The 23449-nt window shown below is 35.4% G+C and overlaps 1 protein-coding gene across 2 annotated transcripts in view; it reads right to left on the bottom strand.

Moving 5' to 3' along the window:
• The window catches only part of LOC120636568 (protein spire), a 223195-nt gene extending 208393 nt beyond the window's left edge, over positions 1-14802 (bottom strand). For both annotated transcript variants that reach the window (XM_039908105.1, XM_039908113.1), the window contains exon 1: positions 14223-14802. In XM_039908105.1, the coding sequence (XP_039764039.1) occupies positions 14223-14487 (265 nt within the window). In that variant the 5' untranslated portion in view covers positions 14488-14802. The remainder of the gene's footprint in view (positions 1-14222) is intronic.
• Positions 14803-23449: the final 8647 nt, after the last annotated feature.

Here is a 23449-nt window from a genome sequence, read left to right as displayed (position 1 = left end):
TACATTTTATTTGACACCGATTTAAAAATGTTGCAGAAAATATTTGTTAATACACATAACAAATTCGGTTATCTTTTTGACTTTTTTCACACTTTTTAGTGGCTACATTTGCAACTATTTAAGTTTTATTAGCCAAATATCAAATGCTACAGTGACATCATTATATATATAAAAGGTAAGATCATTTTACATACTAATCTTAACCAATTTTCTTTAATACAAATCTTATCAAACAAAGGTCGTTCATTTCTTATCTATCGATGAGATAGATAAAACATGCAAAATTTTACAGCTCAATGCGTCACAGATAATGATATGAGATAGCGTAAGTAAAACGGGAGCGGGGAAATTCATAAACAGTGTTGAAAGATTTGTACATATTTCGATACAATTAATCAAAATGGACAGTTTTGATATTGTTTCACCTATCAAAAACGATTTACCTTTATTGTTATTGCATTATAATTATGTACTGCAAATTATTTAACGCTTTTCCTCGCATGAAATACGTATGCATTAATGGCAGAGATAACGGAAATCTTATCTTAAAAGTAGGCAGGACTAAAAGATGTACAATCAGACATTTAAAGAATCTGTTTAATAAATAACTTCAGAGTTTAGACAGCATTTAAAATTTACTTAGAAATTAAAGCAACTATGCGGAAGATGTTTTTTTTTTCATTCTATATAATCATGACTGTCAACAAAAATTTTATCTGCTGTTAAGTGAGTGTGCAGTCTAAGGTGGTAGCGGGATTCATTCATTCATTGTTTCACTACCGCGTGTGGCAACATCGACTGGTTCTGTATTGTATTTTTTTTTTCAGTATAAATTACATGTAAGGGCTTCGCTCATGCGCCCTAATGTGACTTTTGTACCCTTTTAGCACTAAATATGCGTGCACAGTGAGTATATGCAAGGGTACCGTCAACGTAGTTGCAGGCAATATTGAAGGGTGGCCTTAATTTAATATGTTCACGATATCCATCCACGTAGCAGGATTATAGTAGTTGGTTAAACTCATACCGGTAATTGGTTTCTACGCGGCATCGCACCGATAAATCGCTTGGCGGAACGTCTTTGTTGATAACCCTATCAGCCGGTAACTACCGAGACTAGACCAGACAAAATTCATATTTCCCCCACTCAAAAAATACAGCTTACCGAACCAGGGCCCGCTATTAAAAAATATATCGCCAATAAATCGACATCATCTAACTATTAGGTATGCATATTTAATGTTATGCACGCATCAAAATTGCATGCATGGACCTAATTGAATCCTTACTAATTTTTAATTGCGAAAGCCTTTTTGTTTGTCCTTCCTACACGCTCTGACTAAGCAATCAATCAACGACGGACGGAGTGTACCTAACATAGGGCTTTTATCCCAGGAAAGCACAAACGGTTCCCATGGGAATTACAAAAACATAATAAACGCGGACGAAAATCGCGGGGAACAGCTAGTAAAGTAATATAAGAACACATATTAATCACATATTATATATTAAAGATAATAAAAAGAATGTGTAACCGACTGTTCGGTGTATTGAGAAAATATATTGTCAATATTATTGACTGTGTGCTGGCAGCCATTGACATTCGACGGTAATTAACAAAAGGTGTCCCCGGGTCCAGCGACTCGCGTGCCGGCACACGCCATTCGAAGAATGTTGCACAAACCGCACTTGGCCAAGGCATGTGGTACTGGCGGGTGGACAACGCGAATGTTTTAGCTTTTTTTGCTAACGTGTTTTAGCAAACATGCTTTTAACGTTGTCATAACAGTAAATTACCTTGCAAATGAGGCAGATGGACTTTGTGGGAATATGTTAACATTTGTGTCGACGTCTATGTGTAAATTGGACGAAGTTAAACGAGAAAGATCCAAACAACATTTAGGCATTTACGAAACATTTCAAAATATTAGTCGTCACGAACAACATCAAATTTTGAAGAGAAAAGAAAGCCGTTACACATTCATGTGGCATAACATCGCAATAGCTATACAGAGTTTTTTCAAACTGCAACTAACAGCACTTTTCGAATGTCAAACAAAGTTCCGAGGTTGTGCCACGTTTATTTGTACAGCCCTAAATGTCCTGTGCCCTGTAGTGGACTGGTAATGGGTTGTTATGATGTAGTAGTGCTATCTCTTTCCTACTCTTTCCTGAAGATAAGGATAGAACTACTAATTTAATCTGTCTGTGAGGCAGATCCATTGTTTCAAAGTCTAATATTTACTAAGTAATAAGCATCTAAATTTCAAACCCGCATTTCATAGTCTTGCTATTTACTTGACGATCTCTAGTACATGTTGGCAGGGACGCAATGGGAGTATTCAACTTGCAAACAAGCACTTACATTCGTTATATTCCCGGAATAGTTGACGATAAAGAATCTCATAATCAATGGAGAAATTCTAATAAATATGCTAAAAGTAGGACTCATTCATAAAAGTGGGCAGCCCTATTTATCAACCGGATGTGACGTAAGCAGTAACAGCAATGAGGGAGTCTACGGTTCCGAGGATATCGATCGGTCGACCTTGGAGTTGCAAGGACCCACCCTATACAGCCACAATGACGCCAACTTGTAGTGTATTTATGGATATGGTACACGTGTCATCTGTTCTATTTGCGGACAAAAGAATTTTTAGCCGTTTGACTTGCAAGACAGCTGAAGCAAATAAACTTTACCACAGTTACGTATTTTATAGTTAAAAGTAATTTAAAATGTTGCCCACTAAAAAACGTAGTTAAATTAAAGCGCCACATTCAAAATATATAGGTAATTAACCTATATTAAAAAAGGATCTTAATAAAAAGATTGCTGAAAGATAACCCCGTGACGTCTCATCCTTAAACCAAATACCGCTCCGTATGTATTTTTGCAATACAGACTATTTCGGTTTTGTTTTGAGAAGCTGATACCAATGTACGGATTAAGATAATATAAATTGGAATTCTAATTAAAGCGTGCATTACATATACATATTATACTAGCTGTTGCCCGCGACTTCGTCTGCGTTTGATTTTGTTTTTAAAGTATTCAGTATCGCTAAGCCTTAAATGATTATAGTAGTATATATATATATATAACATGTGACTGTCAATTAATTATAGACAAATAATTTGCAATAAAATAAAATTGCGACTATAATTAAAGATCTAAGCTATCCTATCTCTTAAGTTGGACCAGACTGCTCACGGTGTGCCCATTTAATTCAAAATCGGTTAAGTAGTTTAGGACTCCATCGCGGACAAACATCGTGACAGGAGATTTATATATATTAAGATATACACACCTGATAGCTTTAATCTATACTTATAATGAAGCTAAATTTTTTTATGAAGGGATAATAGACATATTACCGCATCAGCCATATGAGCCGAGTAAATGAAGTAACTGGGGGCGATACGACGCGGATTATACAGCCTTTATCCGAAAATAATAAGTAGAAGTTATACGCAAGGAACTCGTTTTAAAATAAAGATATAACCATCGCCATTTACTGAAAGTAAACACAATTATTTTGGTTTTTGAGAAAAGCTAAGTAAATCAAATGCCGACTAAACGGTCATGATGAATATTAATGGAACAAAGAAATTACTGAACAAAAGCTTAAAGCAATTTCTATTTTACAAGGAATTCTGAATAAAGGCTTTATTTTAAGAGGAGATGAATTTATCCTGTTACTTTACGGAGAACTAATTTCTCACGTAAGTTATACTTTAAATTCACTGCTATATTTCTACCTACTACCTTATTTGTTTCCATAATTAAATGATGGCATCGTCGTTCGTATTTTAAAAATTTCAAATCAACAAACTACAAAATAAACTATATAGATAGTTAGTAGGTACCTACTAAGTTTTTAATGAAACTAACTGCAACACTATCTTCGATTCAACGAAATAAGTTGCCGATACGTTTCGTACACTTCTTCTATAACACCGGAACTTACTCATATAATAACAAGCTGACCCGTGCAACTTTGTTGCACCAATTCGGTTATTACCGGAAAACACAAATAAAATTACATTTTCTAAAATGGAATCCTAGCTAGATCGATTTATCGCCCCCAAAACCCCCCGTAAACTAAATTTCATGAAAATCGTTGGAGCAGATTCCGAGATTCCAATTATATATATATATATATATACAAGAATTGCTCGTTTAAAGATATAAGATGAGTGTTTTATGGTAGTATGGACCTTCGTTAACAAGTACCGACTACATATTCTACAACTAGCGGTCCCTCGCGACTTGATCCTCGTATTAGTCAACCTTAAAAGATAGACAATTGTTGTCGTGGACTTTTCGTAGAACTTTTAAAGGGGAACAACTTTGTCGTAAATGATGTTATCGAAACTTTGACCGTTTACGCAGCGCACGCAGCGGAATCTCTCAAAAGCAAAAACCCCGATTTTGATATACTCTTCATTGGTGCTATGCTCCTATTGGTCTTAGCATGAAGCCTAATGCCTTCCTCGATAAATGGCCTATCCAACACGGAAGAATTTTTCAAATCGGACCTTTGCTTTATATATTAGCATAAGACGTGGACAAAACGAATTTTTAAAATTCCCATGGGACCCGACTATAAAAAAAGAGTAATTACGGCTAACTAGATATACCCCGTACCTTTCTACACTACCTGCACACCTTTGACCGCCTTTTCTCGGAAACCGTACAGTTCGACAGGTAGATTCGAAAAGGTATACAAATATCGAAAAGTGTAACCAGTTTGAAATCTATAAAAACAAGAAAAAAAAGACTGCGGAGCCTATTGTAGTCTGCATTTTACGCTTTTTCCACGGAAGCAATGCCTTTAGAGGCAATAGTGCTAGCCTACAAAAGGATATTTGTATGTAAATTAGTTTTATTTATAAGCTATGGAAGAAGCCGAGCGCGATTTTTTGCTGCTAAAGAATTTGTGGAATGCTCTACTTATTGGCAAAACGTTATAGTTATAGCTCTAAGATTTATATTTGACAGAAAGTCGTTAAGATGTAATATTGAGGAACAATCTACTTCATAAAAACATGACCAAAATAGTTTAGCAATTTATTTGCAGTTCCGGTTTCGTACCGGATAATAATCCCTACTAATATTATAAATGGCAATGTCATTGTCAATGTAAGTTTGTTTGTTACGCTTTCACGCAAAAACTACTTAACCGAGTCTCATGAAACTTTGTACACATATTCTTGGAAGTGTTAGAAGTAATATGGGCTACTTTTTATTCCGACATTAAGCTCTGTTCCTTTGGGAGAGGGGATGAAAGTGTTTGACGATTTTACACCATAACTCCGACAAATTATAACCGATTTAAATAATTATTTTTGTACTATGCGGTATAATATGTGTTTAATTTTGCCCAAACTGTGGTTGGAGATAGAGGAAGGACAGAACTAATCAGCGGACAACAGCAAACCCCTGATTTAAGGCTTAGCGATACTGAATACTTAAAATTTTTTTAGAACTACATACAACTAAATTTAATGCCACATCAAAAAACAAAATCAAACGCAGACGAAGTCGCGGGCAACAGCTAGTTCTTATATATATCGTACGTTAGTTGTTAGTTAAGATTTAAATAACATACAATTTTCGAAAGATTATAGTAATTTTTAAAAACTTGCCTAATGTCTTCTCGTGTCGCGGTGTTTGTAGTTAAACTCCTCCGAAACGGCTTGACCGATTTTCATGAAATTTTGTTTGCATATTGGGTAGGTCTGAGAATCAGACAACATATTTTTTCAACCGCGTAAATGTTAAGGGCTATGTTATTTTTTTCTATTTTTGTAAAATTTGGAACCCTCTACGTTCAACCCCTATTTTTTATTTGTTAATTATAAACTTTTATATTAGTCTTAATTTTCCACCTCTCTACGATAGTGAAATATTTAAATTAATCTTTAAAACACTCCTGCTAAAATCCAACTGAACGTAGTGCGCATTGCTATATAGTTATGAGAAAATTCTCCTTATAAATCACACCGGATAAAAACCATAATATCAATAAAAAGTGCATTCAAGTTTCTTCCGGAACTAAGACAATTTCTAGTGCCTCAATCGGAGAGAAAATATAAAAGGTTGCAAACAATATACATAAGTGCGTAAACATTGAATATAGCATTGGCATTAGGCACAGCGGTATACTTCTATGGAAAATCATCTCACGGTTAAAAATTACCCAAAGATGAGAATTTTTATAATATTTTGGTAAATTAATAGATAGATAGATAAAGTCTTTATTGCACAATTAAAAGTGAAAACAAGAAATAACAAAACAATAAAAACATATATATATATATATAATTAAATTAAATACATATAATTATAATATATACATACACATATAAAATATATATACATACACACATAAATTAATAATGACCATGCACCAATAATAACGGAAGTACGTGGAAGTATATATAAAGTAAGTCGAAGTACAGATATTATATATAATTTCTTGTACATCTTAAAGAAATAAAAGTAATAGATACTGCCGTAAACTATAATAAGAAGAACTCGCAGAAATTCAAAGCGAACATAATTGCATTATTTAAGTATGACGAGGATGAATGGCCCGAAGGGTCATCCCAGAACTCAAAAAGAATAGACCCCAATAGACAATTGTAAAACAACTAAAGTGTAAAGAAGTTTTTAGTATTCAATACTACCTGCCTTACAATCCAAAATGTCACAGAAACATTATGTTAACAATAGCCTTGCAGGAAAATGTGATGCTCAGACAAAAGCCACCATCCAATCCGATCTTTTTTTTTTATTCCACTACAAGTTAGCCCTTGACTGGTGGTAAGTGATAACGTCTAAAATGAGAGCGGGCTAACCTGTTTATGGTATTAGGTATCTACGCGACACCTTACCGGAACGCTAAATAGCTTAGCGGTTGTACTCTGTAGTCTGTAGGCTATGTCGGTAGGGTGCGAACTATCAGACTAGTGTGCCGAGTGTGAGACTTTCCATCTATTCGATCGCGTAAAAGTGAACTCTGATTTATATGGCGTCAATCTCATTCTCAAGTTTGCATAAAACTATTATTTAAGGCAGCGCATGTGCCGGTCTTTGCCTAGGTTACAAAGAGAGTTGTGTACACGAGCGTACAACACTATTGTGTACAATATTTCCACGCCCGTTGCCGTTCCGAGTTCATCAACATGCAATTTAAATCTCAATTTAAAATAGCACACAACGTTGCGGCGTAAAACGCATTAACCGATTCGATACAAATTTCGAACCTTACAGCCGAACTAGCGTTACCGACAAATCTCAATCAAATTTTGACGACCTCTCCGGCGTAACGGTGAGCGCTGTAAATTTAAGGAGGTCCCGGCTTCGTTTTTCTCTGGTCTGATCTGATGGGAGGCTTTGGCCGTGGCTAGTTACCACCCTGCCGACAAAGACGTTAAGTTACGTTGCTAAGTTAGCTAACTCAACATGTACTCTAATTTTGGACGACCTCGCAGTCGTGGTCTTCTTATAAGTGGCGGGGCTTATTTCGGCCGTATAAGATTAATTTCTGAATTTAATCTTATACGGCCGAACCCACTTACCAGACCATATGTCTGCCGTATGCCGTAAGGTGAGTTGTGGTGTATAATGGCTTGTTACCACCCTACGACCATTGGTTCCATGTGCCTCGCTCATGGCCACTTAAGCTTCGTGATGCTATGTCGGTAACCTAGTTCTTCTACGGACCTACTCATTTCTGATTTTTTTTTACGTAGAAATACTCTCAGCATAACTCTCTTCTTCGCCCGCTGAGTAACTCTGAGCCTTCTTACGAGGCCTATAGTAAGCGAAACGTGGTCAATCCCAACACAATCATGTAATTTTAAATATATCCTTCAACGTGTGAATTTTAACTGTAAACAATGAAAGACTTGAACTCTGTTGGTACAAAAAGGCGACAGAGCGGAAATGCATTGAAGAACTGGTCGCATAAGATAACATTTTAATGTATTAAGCTTTAAGGGACTTTTAGAATTTAAATATCTGAGCTTTTTACTTTTAATGAATGAAGGATGAAAGTAGATTTATTTATTTTATTAAAAATATTTATTTAAGTAAATAACTTTATTGCGTAAGAACGGATTAAAAGTACAAAATTAAAATAATTTTCAAGCAAAACTTTTAAACTTATCAATAATAGTGATTGTCTTCCAGGCTACCTTTGCGAACGAAGCCAATGAGAAACTTGAGAGGTGGGAGAAAGCAATAATACAAATATATACACAATAACTACTACACGTTAGATAAAACATAAATAATAAAATTACCTATGAACCAAAATAACTAAATAAAATCAAAAACGTCTTTGAAATACCGCAGCGAGGCATAGTAGGTACGTAAGATGCTGGCAGCATTTTTTTGAATGGCTAAACCTCTTTGGCCCAGGTAACTGCCAGTTCTAGAATGCTCGGTACTCTCGAGATCTCTTTTTGACATTTGTTTAAAAAGCGCTCGAACCCACGGATCCCACAGTCCGTGGTCTCTTCAAAATAACCATTATAAAATTCACAATAATAATTCTTGAATTGGCTTTATACCGTATCTGTTAGACGCGCTAAACTCAGGAAACTAGATTCGCGGGAATCGTTATACGTACGCTACCCATTAGACCAACGAAGAATTTAAATTAATAAACCAATTTCACTCATTCAGTAGAAAGTTCTCAACAATATATATTTAAGCAACAAAATAATGTATTTTCGACACAAATCTTTGTAGCTAAAGTAATCTAACAACATTTTTCTCGAGTGGTCTTAAATAAAGAACAATAATGACACAAATTCTCATAAAAGCTGAGATAGCCATTCCTATGTATCTAGGTAGGTGAGATCGCTCCTCGACGGCGACACTATTGATTTTATTATTATTTACAGATGCATTTCGACCGTTCGAACAGCTTTATAGTATGCATTTTATTGTACACTGACCTGGTTATTTTGAATTGAATAGCCTATTTTCATTATTGACAGAGCGAAGCGAGGTGTCAGAGTTTAGTAGTAGAGTGGAGCAAAAATTTAGATTGAAGGTGTAACAAACTCTTGGCATCTTTATGATTTTTTGAACGTAAAGTAATAAAATCAAAATTCTCATAAGTCTAGGTAGCAAGAACAGCAAAAAGCTTAGCTAAGCAATAATTTTGGTTTTACCATTAAAATAACACTGCAGGTTAGCATCATCATCATCATTGTCATATCAACCCATTACCAGCTCACCACGGCACGGGTCTTGTCCCACTAAGAGAAGGGGTTAAGGCCATCGTCCACCAGGCTGACCCAGTGCAGATTGGCGGACTCCACAAATCTTTGAGAACATTATGGAGAATTCACAGGGATGCCGGTTTCTTTATGCTTTCCTTCACCGTTGAAGCAAGTATTATTTTAATTTCAGAAAAGGCGTATAACTTAGAAAAGAGAGTCGAACTCGGCCCCACTAAAGCGAAGTCGAAGTCCTACCCACTAGGCTATCACGGCTTCACCGCACGCACTCGTATAATACAATTATTATTATAAGTGATAAGTACCCTTTTTACTTTTCATTTCATTTCTTACTCATTGACATGTAGATATGTTTCGTCGATATTTACGCATACGGGCTCAAATAAGTTCAGTTTTACGGATGAATTCAGTTATTTCTACATAATATGATAAGTCCCCCGGCGGATATCCGCGTCTGAGATGAGCAAACGTTTCAGGGGGCGCAAACTGTTGGTGCTACCTGCCGCTCGCTCAGTAACGCGTGCTCGCTCGCCAAGAACTCGCACAGTCTGCGATCAATGCTGTCCAGAAGGCTTAATCTTATCTCTATGTATTTGCTGTTAAATGGATGGAGATCATGCGCGAGTGTCTGGAATTTTGTAAGAAGTCAGTGTGAATGTAGATGAATAACGATTGTACTATACTTATTTACTAGTCCTATACTTGATGACCGATTGGCACAGTGGACAGCGACCCTGCTTTCTGAGTCCAAAGCCGAGGGTTCGATTCCCACAACTGGAAAAATTTTGTGTGACGTTTTTTTCAGTGTCTGGGTGTTTAAATGTATATTATAAGTATTCATGTTTATTATACATAAAAATATTCATCAGTCATCTTAGTAGGTACCCATGAATAACGATTGTACTATACTTATTTACTAGTACTATACTTGACGGCCGATTGGCACAGTGTACCGCGACCCTGCTTTCTGAGTCCAAAGCCGAGGGTTCGATTCCCACAACTGGAAAAATGTTGTGTGACGTTTTTTTCAGTGTCTGGGTGTTTAAATGTATATTATAAGTATTCATGTTTATTATCCATAAAAATATTCATCAGTCATCTTAGTAGGTACCCACAACACAAGCTACGCTTACTTTGGGGACTAGGTAGCGATGTGTGTATAGTCGTGTATATTTATTTATTTATTTATTATTCTTGTTCATTCCTTTTCAACAACTCAAATTCTTATAATTTGTTTTTGTTTATGACATTTTTCACTGTTATGTTTTTCTTTTGTTTTTAAATTAGTGTGCTTGGCCGGTATAATTAAAAACGATTAGTTAATTCATTATTTATAATAATTTTAGTTTAATTAGGTATGCTGCTCTTTTACCTATGATGATGAAATATGAAAAGTTGTCTGCCCAATAAGTTGTCTGTTAGTTTTATGTTTTAGTTTTCACCTGTTTCTTAATATAAATAACTTCCTAGCGAACAAATCCCAAAAAACCAATAAATCTTGAAGTAAAATCTCACTGCATCAAGTTTGTGTGCACACACTGAATTATATTTATAGTCTGTGCATATAGCTTCCTGGATGTTGTTGAAGATGTGTCAGTTAGTGGATAACGTTTATTGATCGAAGGAGAACTGATAAGCTACGTAGCTACGTCAAACCGAAGATTCTGTATATTATTAGAATACCCACGATTAGGTAAATGTCGCGACTTGCGAGCGATAAAAACATAATACCTATACGTATTATAATATATTACCACTGTCGGGTGGGCGGGCTTACTACCAAACTTTTTAGCAGTATTATTTTAAAATGACAGTTCATATGGCATACCTACCTTGACATCCTAAAAATAATTATAAGTCTGCGTATAAAACAAAACGTCAACAATTTTGAAATAATCCCACTTTCAGCAATATGATCTTTCCGATTAGATTCCCATAGCAACTTTCTTCACAATATACCCCGACAAACCGCTTCGAGTCATCCGCCCGCACTATTACTTAGTTTGCTCGGCTCTTTATCACAGCGTGATGCCATGCCCATAACCTTCTCCAGGAATTGGGCTATCAAAGGCAAAAAAGGTTTCACAAATTCGACAGGTACTTCCAGAAATAAGACCAATGAATAATAATAATAAATATACTACGACAATACACACACCGCCATCTAGTCCCAAAGTAAGCGTAGTTATGTTATGGGTACTAAGATAACTGATGAATATTTTTATGAATAATATACATAAATACTTATAATATACATATAAACACCCAGACACTGAACAACATTCATGTTCTTCACACAAACATTTTTCAGTTGTGGTAATCGAACCCACGGCCTTGGACTCAGAAAGCAGGGTCGCTGCCCACTGCGCCAATCGGCCGTCAAATGAAACAATCGAACAAATACTATTTAGCTTTATTATAATAGTTTTTGTAGATTACTTAGAGACTTTTACCTATATGCTATCTTTCTTATAAGAGGTAATTGAAAAATTTCAACATTGTAAAATTATTTGTTCCTTAGTTACTTCAAGACTACTAAAATGGCATAATTAGATCGGTACCTACACAAGCTAGCCAGGCGAGGTAGGTAATTGTTTGAAAATCGATTTCATACCGCCTGCAAGTTCTATTATTCTGTGCTGAAAGACACGAGGCACCGGCATTCTAAATGTGCGAACGTTAATTAGTTGATAAGAACTCGGTAGTTTTTTTTTTCACACATAATAGAAACATTGATACCCTATCACAAGGCCGCTAGGACTACTGACAGTAAATTCTCCATTTATTGTCATTTCGATATACCTTTTGGTGCTCTCCCTCACAGATAAAACATTTAGATTTAGCTTTGGAACATAAAAACAACATGCCACAATTTGTATTTAAATGTAATTCGTCATAAATCATAATGTATAAAAAGTTCCATATTATAGCATATTCATATTTGTGTTGTCTGTACTGTCTTAGGTTAAGAACTAACAAGATAAACACAACTATTTCTTTCTAGGTACATATTCAAAATTAACTTTCTCCATCTACAAGACATTGGCGAAGACATTGGCGAAGACATTGGCATTACCTTGTGCCCAGTTGGCACAGGCAAAAGCCTTAAACAAAAATTGAATTGAATTGTTATTTGTCATATTTTGTCAAAGTCAAAGTCAAATATTTCTTTATTCAAAAAGGCACATATATGGCACTTTTGATGCGTACATTACATGTAAAATATAACATAGAAGAGAGTTGATGGCGAGAACTAAATTCGTCAACTTAAAACTAAAGCTACGAGGTACGCCTACGTGGTCTAAGAAGAAGCCCACAAAAAACTTAGGCGGTTGTTTTTTTTTGGTATCACCATCTCACACTGTCACTTAAAACTATTAAAGAAGCAACCTAGTTAGAGCAATAATTTACAATTTTTATCGTTGACGTAGTCCTGAATACTATAATAGGACTTTTCTATAAGCTAACTTTCAGAGTCATCTCCAAGATACCAACTGGTAGTTTATTGATGATGACTGGTATTATTGATTTGTAGTTCTTGTTTTTCCACTACAAGTTAGCCCTTGACTGCAACCTCACCTCCTAGTAACTTGGTAAGTGATAACGCAGTATACGATGGTAACGGTCTAACCTGTTAGGGGTATGGCAGTTATATTAAACCTATACCCCTAACTATACGCGACATCGTACCGAAACGCTAAATCGAAGTCTTTGTCGGTAGGGTGGTAACTAGCCATGACAGAAGCCTCCCACAAATTCAAATAGCCTTTCGCACAGGTTAGTCGATAAGATCTCGGTCGATTCTTTTAACGACCTCCCTGGTTTAGTGGTGTGTGCTGTTGTCTTATAAGTTAAAGGTCCCGCGTTCGATCCCCGTTAGGGGCAAATCGGGAATTTATAATTTCAGAATTGTCTCTGTTCTGGACCGGTGGGTGGCTCTTAGGCCGTGGCTAGTTAATGTTGAAAACATACCCCCCACTGATAAAACTAGGCTTTCTATATGCATGCATGCATCCTGGATTTGGATAATAATATTTTTTATTACGTAAAGGCACTAGAATTTAGAAAATAGTTTTTTTTAACCAATGCAATGATACGATCGAGGCGAAATAAAGCATAAAGGAAAGATTGTATCCTGCTGACGGGAAAGCAAGCAGTTCCTGAGGGATTAAAAAAAAGTAAACACGTGCCAAGTCGTGGGTACCGGGTATTTTGCAGTAATGTTGACATAAAACGTATTCAGTGAGAGAACACCATATGACGATAATTTATTATTTTATATTCGACCTAAAGTGATAACTTCCTGAAAATATTTAGTTGATAAAAACTCGATATAATTATTTTATAGTTAGGTAGTTTACCTACCAACGTGTCCGATAGCGTGAATTAATCTTCTCTGGTCATAATTATGCGTTAATATACGATAACCTACGTGCCTACTATCTATTAAGTACGATTTTATAATAAGAAAAATACTTATAACTTATCTACTTCGCGTTGGATTGAGTACCTCCTCCTTTTATGAAGTTAGTTCAAAAGTAATGCAACTTTTTTTTTTAATTCGGTAAATCCGTAACGTAGCCATAAATTCAGAATGCGTAACGAATCTAAAGAAAATCTAATCTAAATTCTTGATAACGAAGATAGGAGTTTTTGTCACGATATTGATTGTAACTCCTTACTATTTAGAAAGACATGCAGTTTCCGACATTTATGGATGGATGAGGTCTAGGTTGGAACGCACTTTCTTCAAAGATGCCCGTTCTATTTAGGTAGGTACCTACTAACTTCCTAGGTTTAAATTAGTGGTTCGTGAACTTACCAAGTTGGTAACTAAGAATCTGTTTTTAAAAGCATGCTCAATGCCAGATTTTAGTCCTACTGAATTAAGGTATTTTTCTGTTAATAATAATTAATAACCTTGCATACCTACTAAAATTTGAAGTAAACATTGGACTTACCTCCCGTATGCAACAGCGTCCTTGGATGCACGGTTCCATCCTTATGCAAAACCACATGAGATAACTCAGTCGGCAAATAATACGCCGTCCCTTCGTCAAGGCATTTCTGGAAGCAGCGGGAAGCCTGGTAGAATAGCGCCCAGGCATGCTCCTCGCTTATATGAGAGTTGAAGGCTTGAAGGATCTGCTGGAGGGTGAGACATTGAGTGGCGTCCAGGGCTACCTCAGTCCCGCCGGTTGAGCCGGCACTCTCCTTGCGCATCATCCCGCTACCCTGCTGCGCCCGGACTCATTCTTTTTATCTAACCAAAGCACTATTTATGTCACTATATCACTGGTCAATGGTCACTTTATTTCTTTAACACTAAAATTTGCAAGCACTGAAAATTTTTACGAAATCATAACAAAAATCTAAAAAGCGTGTTCTGTCAATGACACCCCGAAACGTCACTGTCATTCGGAAGGAGGGTGGTGTGATAATTTATTTTCCGAATGTGGATTGTTTTGGTTGGGTTGGGTCCGCGTCGTGAGAGCGCGTGCGCGGTTCGTTCGTGAACGGGCGCACGTCACATGCGCTCTTATCGGCGGTTTGTGCCGAACTAATGGACGTGGAGAGTAACGGCGCTGCGTCGAGCGGCTACGGAGCCTACGAACCACGTTCGCCGGTTGGACTTGGAAGTTGAGGCAGTGGTCTCAAAGCTACCGATTTTTCGGTATACCTGCCTGAAATCGAATTATTTGTACAGTAATTTTACTGAATTCCAACAATTATTAATAACCTGTTGGCTTTCTGGCACTGTCAAAGATTTTTTGCCTATTTTTTTTTGATAATTGTTTTAGGTACTTACTGCGTTATACTCAGCGACTTGCCATGCATTCAGAACAGGGACCACTAGAACAGTAGAATATCCAAACATGAGATGGGGAATCCCTGTAAAATCTCCTTTTTGATTTGAATCAATGTTGCCTGTGTGATATGCACACAATTCAATTTTATTGTTAACCTACAATGTTAATATTTGGCAACTGTTTCTCTGTCAACCGGCAGCAGCACGGCATAGGCAGGAGACACAATTTATATCCCCTGGCAGGGGATATAGGTAATTAACGTATCCACCTGCTAAAGCACGGGAACATGAAATAGGAGAAATTTACCCGTTTATTATCACACGTACCTAGGTATATATTATTTGGATATTATTTCCACTTGTGCGCCAGTGCTCTGAGAGTTTATAACGGCTGTGGGAGAAGATAAATTTGTATCCTTTTCCCGGGGACATAATTGTCTTCTGCCTATGCTAGCCGTTCTGGTTAGATGGCTTTGTTAGACGCCCGGGAACCCTTTGTATACTTCCCGGACGCCGCGCTGTCCTCTATATTTTCACAATAGTATTTCATTACCTAAAAAGGTTTTATATTTTAATCTTAGGAGATTAAAATATAATGTTCACATATACACATGTCGGACAAAATTACTGAAAAATAAAAGATACCTACCTAATCAAAATTAAAATTAATGGATGTTTTTGCGTGCAATTTACAAACATAATTAGGTACCATCAATTAGATACTTACCTATATTAAATAGGCCGACGTAATGACTAATGAAGTAGCTACCTATAACGCGTTAGTTTCATATAATCCTAAATAATAAGGCACGATTATTAAAAACCGGGTTCGAAAGTAGCAATAATATAAAAACGTTAGGTACTCGTATATCATCAACATCATTATCCTATGCTAGACACAGGCCTCCCATAAACAAGAGGGTGTTAGAGCAAACTGAGCCATAGCCCACCACGCTGATCCAATGTTCGACGATTAATATCACATGCTAGTGATACTTGCCAAAACCCATATCATATCAACACAATATCATGATGGGTACCTACACTACATTCCCATTTCTATCCCTACTATCCGTATCCCTACTTCCCTACTAATATTATAAATGTGAATGTAAGTTTGTTTGTTACGCTTTCACGCGAAAACTACTTAGGTAACCGATCTTCATACAACTTTTTATACATAGAAATAATATAGTATACATTTCATTGAAAAACAAAATTACATAAGATAAAAAATGTTTGTGAAAAAAAACTCAAAATCTCATAAATGACTGTATTCGAGACTATGTAGCAGTACGCTGCCTCCCAAAATTATATCCCCTGACAGGGGATATAATTAACTTTTTCACCTGCTAAAGCACGGGAACATGGAATAGGAGAAGTTTACACCCGCTTACTATTACACATATATTATTTGGATATTATTTCCACTGGTGCACCAATGCTCTGAGAGTTGATAAAGCTGTAGGCAGGATACAATTGTCTCTGCCTACGCTAGCCGTGCTGAGCGTTAAATACACTGCGTAGTGAACTATACCAAAGTTCCAAAATAAATGAGGTCCAAAGAGTGGTGGTGGTGTACGAGCCGGAGTCATGTCATTAGTTGTCCGATGATCACTCATCTGCAATAATAAAAACTTCTTTCAGGTAACCTTTCGCGATCCCATTTAACAGCATCGCTATGTGCAAACCCATCGTTAAACTTTTCTAAGAATTCGCGTTTGTTACTTAGTGACTAAAATAGCTATTAATTTTAATTGAATTTGACGACACATAAAATTATTACATGGGTATTGGACACAAAGCAGGTGTTCGAGCACCTGCGGGGAGTAATGGACTCTTCATCCCATCTTGATATACCAACCTAGTAAACGTATTAGGTATATATTTTACCTAGAGGTAGACATTAGTATAGTAAGTATGTAAGGTTTTTTTTGGTACGTACGGTAACAGTCCACTGCGGGACTAAAGACTTCTTCCAACAGGAGGTTATATTTTTATTCGGTACGGACACTAACAATCCCTATCCCTATCCCTACTAATATTATAAATGTGAATGTAAGTTTGTTAATTACGCTTTCACGCGAAAACTACTAAACCGATCTTCATGAAACTTTTTATACAGTTTCTTTGAGGTATTAGAAATAATATAGTATACTTTTTCAAAAAAAAAAAATAACGTAAGATCCAAAAATGTCTGTGAAAAAATCTCATACATACGCGGGCGAAGCCGCAGGGCACATCTAGTTATAATTATAAATGTTAATGTAAGTTTGTTTGTTACGCTTTCACGCAAAAACTACTTAACCGATCCTCATGAAACTTTGTACACATATTCTTCATGATTGAACTTGAGAGAGCACAGAGATCAGTGCTAAAGGTTATGCTGAAAAAACCATACGCGTTTCCCACTGCCGCTCTTTATAAAGAAGCCAAGGTTTTAAATTTTCGTCAACTTTTTATTTTAAAAACAACCCTCTTGAAACACAAGGAAATGGTTAATGCCCCAAATCATAGCGAAGTTTCGAAAAAAAGAGTATACAAAGCAAACTTACCACGACTTAAAACAGCATTTGCCAGAAGATTTTTCCCGTATATTGATGCACATGTCTACAATAGTATTCTTAAATATAAAGATATTAAGGACCTAACTGTAAAGAAGGCTAGGGAAAAGTTAACATTTTGGCTCAACACACTTGGATACGATGACACTGAAAAGATATTAAAATTCGTACAGTAAAATTTTATATATATTTATATATATATTTATTTATCTTACCATTTTATATATGTAGAAATAATATATATCTTATTATTAACTACTATATTATATACACAGGCTAATTTGTTTATTTTATTCGTTTCTTACCTCATTAATGCCTTTATTTAAAACTGTCACCTTCATCAATTTCTCTTTTTTGGCCGAGCAATCAATTTTGGCAATCTATTAACTGGGCCCCACGATACAGGTCACCTAGTGTGGGGTCCACAGGTTATCAATAATAAGAGGCAAATATCAATATTATGTGCATTCAGCTTTACAAATTTAATATGTTAACCAATTCATGTGAAATTGTTTTACTTTTTGTGTTGTTGTGTTGTATTCTTGGAAGTATTAGAAGTAATTTAGAATACTTTTCATCCCGAAATTAAGCTCGTTCGGAGAGGGGATGAAAGTTTTTGACGACGATTTTACACCATAACTCCGACAAATTATAACCGATTTATATAATTATTTTTGTAATATAGAGGTTATAATATGTGTTTAATTTTGCCCAAACTTTGTGTAGATCTGATGAATGTGGTTGGAGATAGAGGACAGAACTCCTCAGCGGACAGCAGCAAACCCCTCATTTAAGGCTTAGAGATACTGAATACATAATTGCTGCCACATTTATGAGGACTTCAGTGCTAGGATTAAATTAAAAATGTTGAAAATGTTCTAACGTTTAGCATATGAATCAACTAGCAATGCGATTTCGATTCTTACTTCAACGATTACTATTCTTTGTAAGTGCTAGAAGGAGCAAAGACTGACAGATATTGATACTATGTGAATTGAAAAATTACTTTTTAAAAACTACACCAGATTTTTTTTTATAAGAATATCAAACTTACACCTAAAGAACTAAAACTGAATTGAATGACACATTAAAAAAAAAGCTACAGAATAGAGTGGCGGAGTGCTTATAAAACCGACCTTACCAACCGAATTAAATATTAAAACCAATTCTACTCCTACCTAAAATTTCAAGTCATGATGGAATTCTTCATCCGGGTAGACGTCTGTTTAACTACGGAAGGTATTGCATATAATATGCACTACTAAGGTTTGAATATCGCATTTTCAAACTTCAATCCATTACTGGTCCACTAAAGGGGACGGATATCCAGAATGAGAAGGGTTTAGGCCGGAGTCCAAACACGCTGGCCAAAGGCAGATTGGTTAACTTCACGCGCCTTTGGTAATATTATGAACGACTCTCAAGTATGCAGTTTCCTCACGATGTTTTCGTTCACGATTAAAGTAGGTGTCATTTAATTCCTTCCTAGAACGCACATTAACTCCGAAACGAGTTTTCGTGCGTAGTTGCGTGCCGGGGATCAACTCGGTCTCGAAAGTGAAGCCGAAGTCTTACCCACTAAGGTATCAGCGCTATGATTTAAGGATCGATAGCATCAAATAGGCATAAATAGGTCATTTGCATTACGTGCCCAAGGCATTATAAGAAATATGCAACCGGTATATTAGTAGCGATGACAGAACAGTGGAATTCGACTTCACTTTCGTGGGGCCGAGTTCGAATCCCAACACGCACCACTAACTTTTGTAAGTTATGTGCGTTTTAAGTAATTAAAATATCACTTGCATCAGTGGTAAAGGAAAACATCGTGAGGAAACCTGCACGCCTTAGTGACACACAATGCTGCACCAATCCGCACTGGGCCAGCGTGGTGGGCTACGGCCTTAACCCCATTTCATTGTGGGAGGACACCCGTGTTCTCTAGTGGGCCAGTAATAGGATCATATGATGAACATCAAATTCTCGCGTTGAAAGTTTTATTAATTACTCAAATGACAAACTTACTTACTTTAATTAATTACTTAAACGGTAAAGGTAATTTGCATTACGTGCCCAAGATATTTTAAGAACTATGCAACCGGTATGTTAGAAGTATGTATGTAGGTACTTACAAGCGAATATCGAGAACTCCTAACTTAATAAGTACTATTTTTTGAACACTACAAAATGTAAGAGTTCAAAAAAACAAGAAAAGAAGCTGATAGGCCAGTTTATATTTATATATTTGCGAAAGTTATTTGAAGCACATGTCCTATTACATTTACTTTACCAGTTTTCGAACATAACTTTCATACCCATCTTTTCTTATAATTATTGTGTTATTTGTTTTTCAGTGCAATTAAATGTATGCCTGTAATCTGTATGTATGTATTTTTCATTTACCTTATGCTACCATTATCATTTTCAAAAATCATATTTTTTTTATTTTTTCCGTTTTTTAAAAACGCAAGTAATATTCTTTATTAAACAAGATAGATTTCACATTTGTAAAATCTAAAACGTCTTCAAAACCACCGCACCGTTTCAATAATATTTGAATGGCAATAAGACAATCAATCTACAGTAATTTGTAGGCTTATTTTATGCAATTTCCAGAAACTTAGTAAGTACCTACAAAGGTCTCAAGACTATCATCATTCTTATGCAATTCTATTGGAAACAGACCTATTTTATCGTAGAATGAATATATAATGAGATGTAGAGCATAAACCCAACAAGTTACCCTTATGCGAGTTGAGCTAAACTATTGTTGCGTTTTTCTAAGAAGACAGATTTTATTATTCGCTAAAACCTTCAAATTAGTACCACGAAGCAATGACAGGGAGAAAGGGAAAACGGAACGTTCCTTAAAAAGGAAACCTATTTTTACGGAGCCCTAAAATGCATGGGTGATCGACAAAGCAACTCTCGTGCCATAATGGAGGTATGAAATAAAAAATTGAATATTTTTCTATATATATTGTAGAGTCAATACATAGTTACGATATTTTATACATAACAGTCTCAAGTAATATTTAAAAATTCTATCTTACGAATCAGCCGATTACATACTACAATTTATAATAACATGTTACATAAAAATGTGTTATAATTCTACAAAGTTAACTAAATACATCGTTGGAGTTTTATGCAACTCAAACATAATAGCTATTAGAACCTTTACATATTTACTTTACCATTTCATTACATGCTTCGGAATGTTAAATCAACTCAATTATTTGAAAACTCTTTAAATATGTAGATAGTACGTTCTTAGAATCCTCTAGTGTTCGCAATAAACATTAAAAACATTAAAATTTTTAAAGAAAAAATCCCTTCAAATCTTTATATAATTTAAAATTCTGTTGAACGTCAATAAACTACTTAACGGCTAGACCGATTTTAAAGTTATTTTTATTGTATTTTATTGGTTTTTAAGGGCAGTAAAATTTATGCCTTTATATATGTATTTTACAACTTAAAATAAGAACAGCAAGTAGAATCTTGCTCATTTTTAAAAACCATAATTTTTATTTTCTCCCGTTTTATAAAACCCGTAAACAATATTTAAATGGCAATAAATTTAAACACGTGTTGATACACCGGTCTAGAGATGGTCGTTTTTGTAAAAACGTTTTTGAACAACGATGCCAGTACTCGATGCCGGCATCCGATGCCAATATATTGAAAAACGGATGCCGATGCCGATGCGATGCCCGCAACGAGTGCGGTACCGTGCCGAGCGAGACAGGTGACCACGCAACGGAGAACGGGCGCGACGGCGCATCGGTACTCACTACTCGGCACCGACCGACAACGCCGCGCACCAAAATCCAAATCGAAGATGTCCGACGACGTATCTCTCGCTCGCTCACTCTCGGTACGATCGGTGATTGAGACATTGACATTACGTTACTAGAAGCGACATCAAATTTTATCTAATGTATGAACTAAATTTAAATTTTATGAATACTGGTATTTTTAATTCTATTTTTAGCGATCCTTTGAGTAATTCGGCTGTTAAAGTATATAGATTTGCTAGTGATTCTCTCAAATTGATATAGTTATATAGGTAGTTCATTTTGTATATTGTATTTATAGTTGTATATTGTATTTTGTATTGTATTATTATAATTGTAATATTTTGTGTGTACCGATGGGGCTGACATGAAGGTCACCTTCAAAAGTCCCTTATTAAATTATGAGAATTAAATTTTATCTGGCACAAAATTTTGGGCTCAGTATCGATCGATAATAAAGCATCCTCCAATTAAATTTTTTAAAATATATTTAATGTACAGAATTCGTTCCGTTACAGTTTTATTATATGTATATAGATTGATAGATAAAATAAAATACACAGTGAGTTTGTTTATAACTTTTGGTATTTAGCTTAGGTACAAGTAGAAGTAGTTTCGTTAAATAATAGGCATCAAATCAAATGTTATCATTATGGTACCGTTGCCGAGTATCGATACGCAGACTTCAGTCAGCAATCAACATCTAATCTTGGTAAATTCCGTTGTCGAATCGATGCCAAAAAAAACGATGCCGGCATCGGATGCGGCTTACTTAGAAACGATGCGCATCGATGACAAAATATTACGAAAACGCCCATCTCTACACCGGTCTTAAAAGTTCAAAGTGTTCCAAGTTCAATTTACAAACACATCTATAAATTGAATTAAGAATTCTCTTTATAATTAAACAGGAACAACTCAATTAAACGAGATTTAAGACGTAATTATTAAATTATCTTTGGGCAGAACCATTATGATTATAGTTCATCTTAACTTAACGCGCAAACTGATGGTCAAAAGTGGAGCATTAAGAGTTAAAATATTTTGATTGTGTTTGCATACACTTTGGTCTCGACGTTTTAATTTATCGCTTCTTGATAAGTCTGTGGTCGTGCCTAGGCTGATTGGTTCTCACTATTTCATTCTATACACGAAAAACTGATACAAACAAAAAAAAACATCGAAATCGGTCTAGATTTCACAGAGAATTTAAAAAAAAATCTAAATAAGCTATAAGAAAAGCTATAATAATATTAGAGTTAACGATAGTTGCTTAAAGTTAAAAATGTATTGTTTACGTAATAAATATCATTAATTTAAACCGTAATTAAAAATACTAGCAACGGTATAAAATTTATTATGACTTTTGGTCTTATCAAAATGCAGTTCATCATTATTTTATTCACACTATCCCCTCCACTGGCACACGCAAAACTAAAATTTCCAGGGCCTGAACGTTTTTGAATTGATGTTTATTGAGTTGAAATCTTTAATGCGGCTTGTCAGATATGCTATTGGAGTGGGTATAAAATGTCCCATGTATATTTTTTTTCAATGTTTCAATTTTATACCACAAACATTAAAACAATTACTTAATTTAATAATAACTGGGTTATTTAACATTGCAGAGCTAAATATACAGGTTTAAATAAAAAATACTAGATAGCTCCCTGCCTTTTAGTTCCTAACATTAAAATTGACAACTTTTGTTCAAAAAAATTAATATATCATATTATTTCTGTAAAGTGTCATTACACTGTGAACCGAAATACATGTGATTCGACGTCGCGTATTCGGGTCAACGTAGAGTAGTAACAAGTAGAGTGTCTATGTAAAATATTAAATATGGATTATTTAAATATTTCACAAATTATGCAGTTAAAAAAAAAGTAGTAAACTACAGGTCATAGCTTTCTGATATTTTTTATTTAACCCTGCATAATAACTGATTAAAACAGACTTAAAGAATGGAACCAACATCAATTTTTAAAAGTTTGGTTTTTTTTAAATTTATA

Source organism: Pararge aegeria, chromosome 3, assembly GCF_905163445.1.
Source record: "Pararge aegeria chromosome 3, ilParAegt1.1, whole genome shotgun sequence".
Taxonomy (NCBI): Eukaryota; Metazoa; Arthropoda; class Insecta; order Lepidoptera; family Nymphalidae; genus Pararge; species Pararge aegeria.
This window is presented reverse-complemented; position numbering and strand designations above follow the sequence as displayed.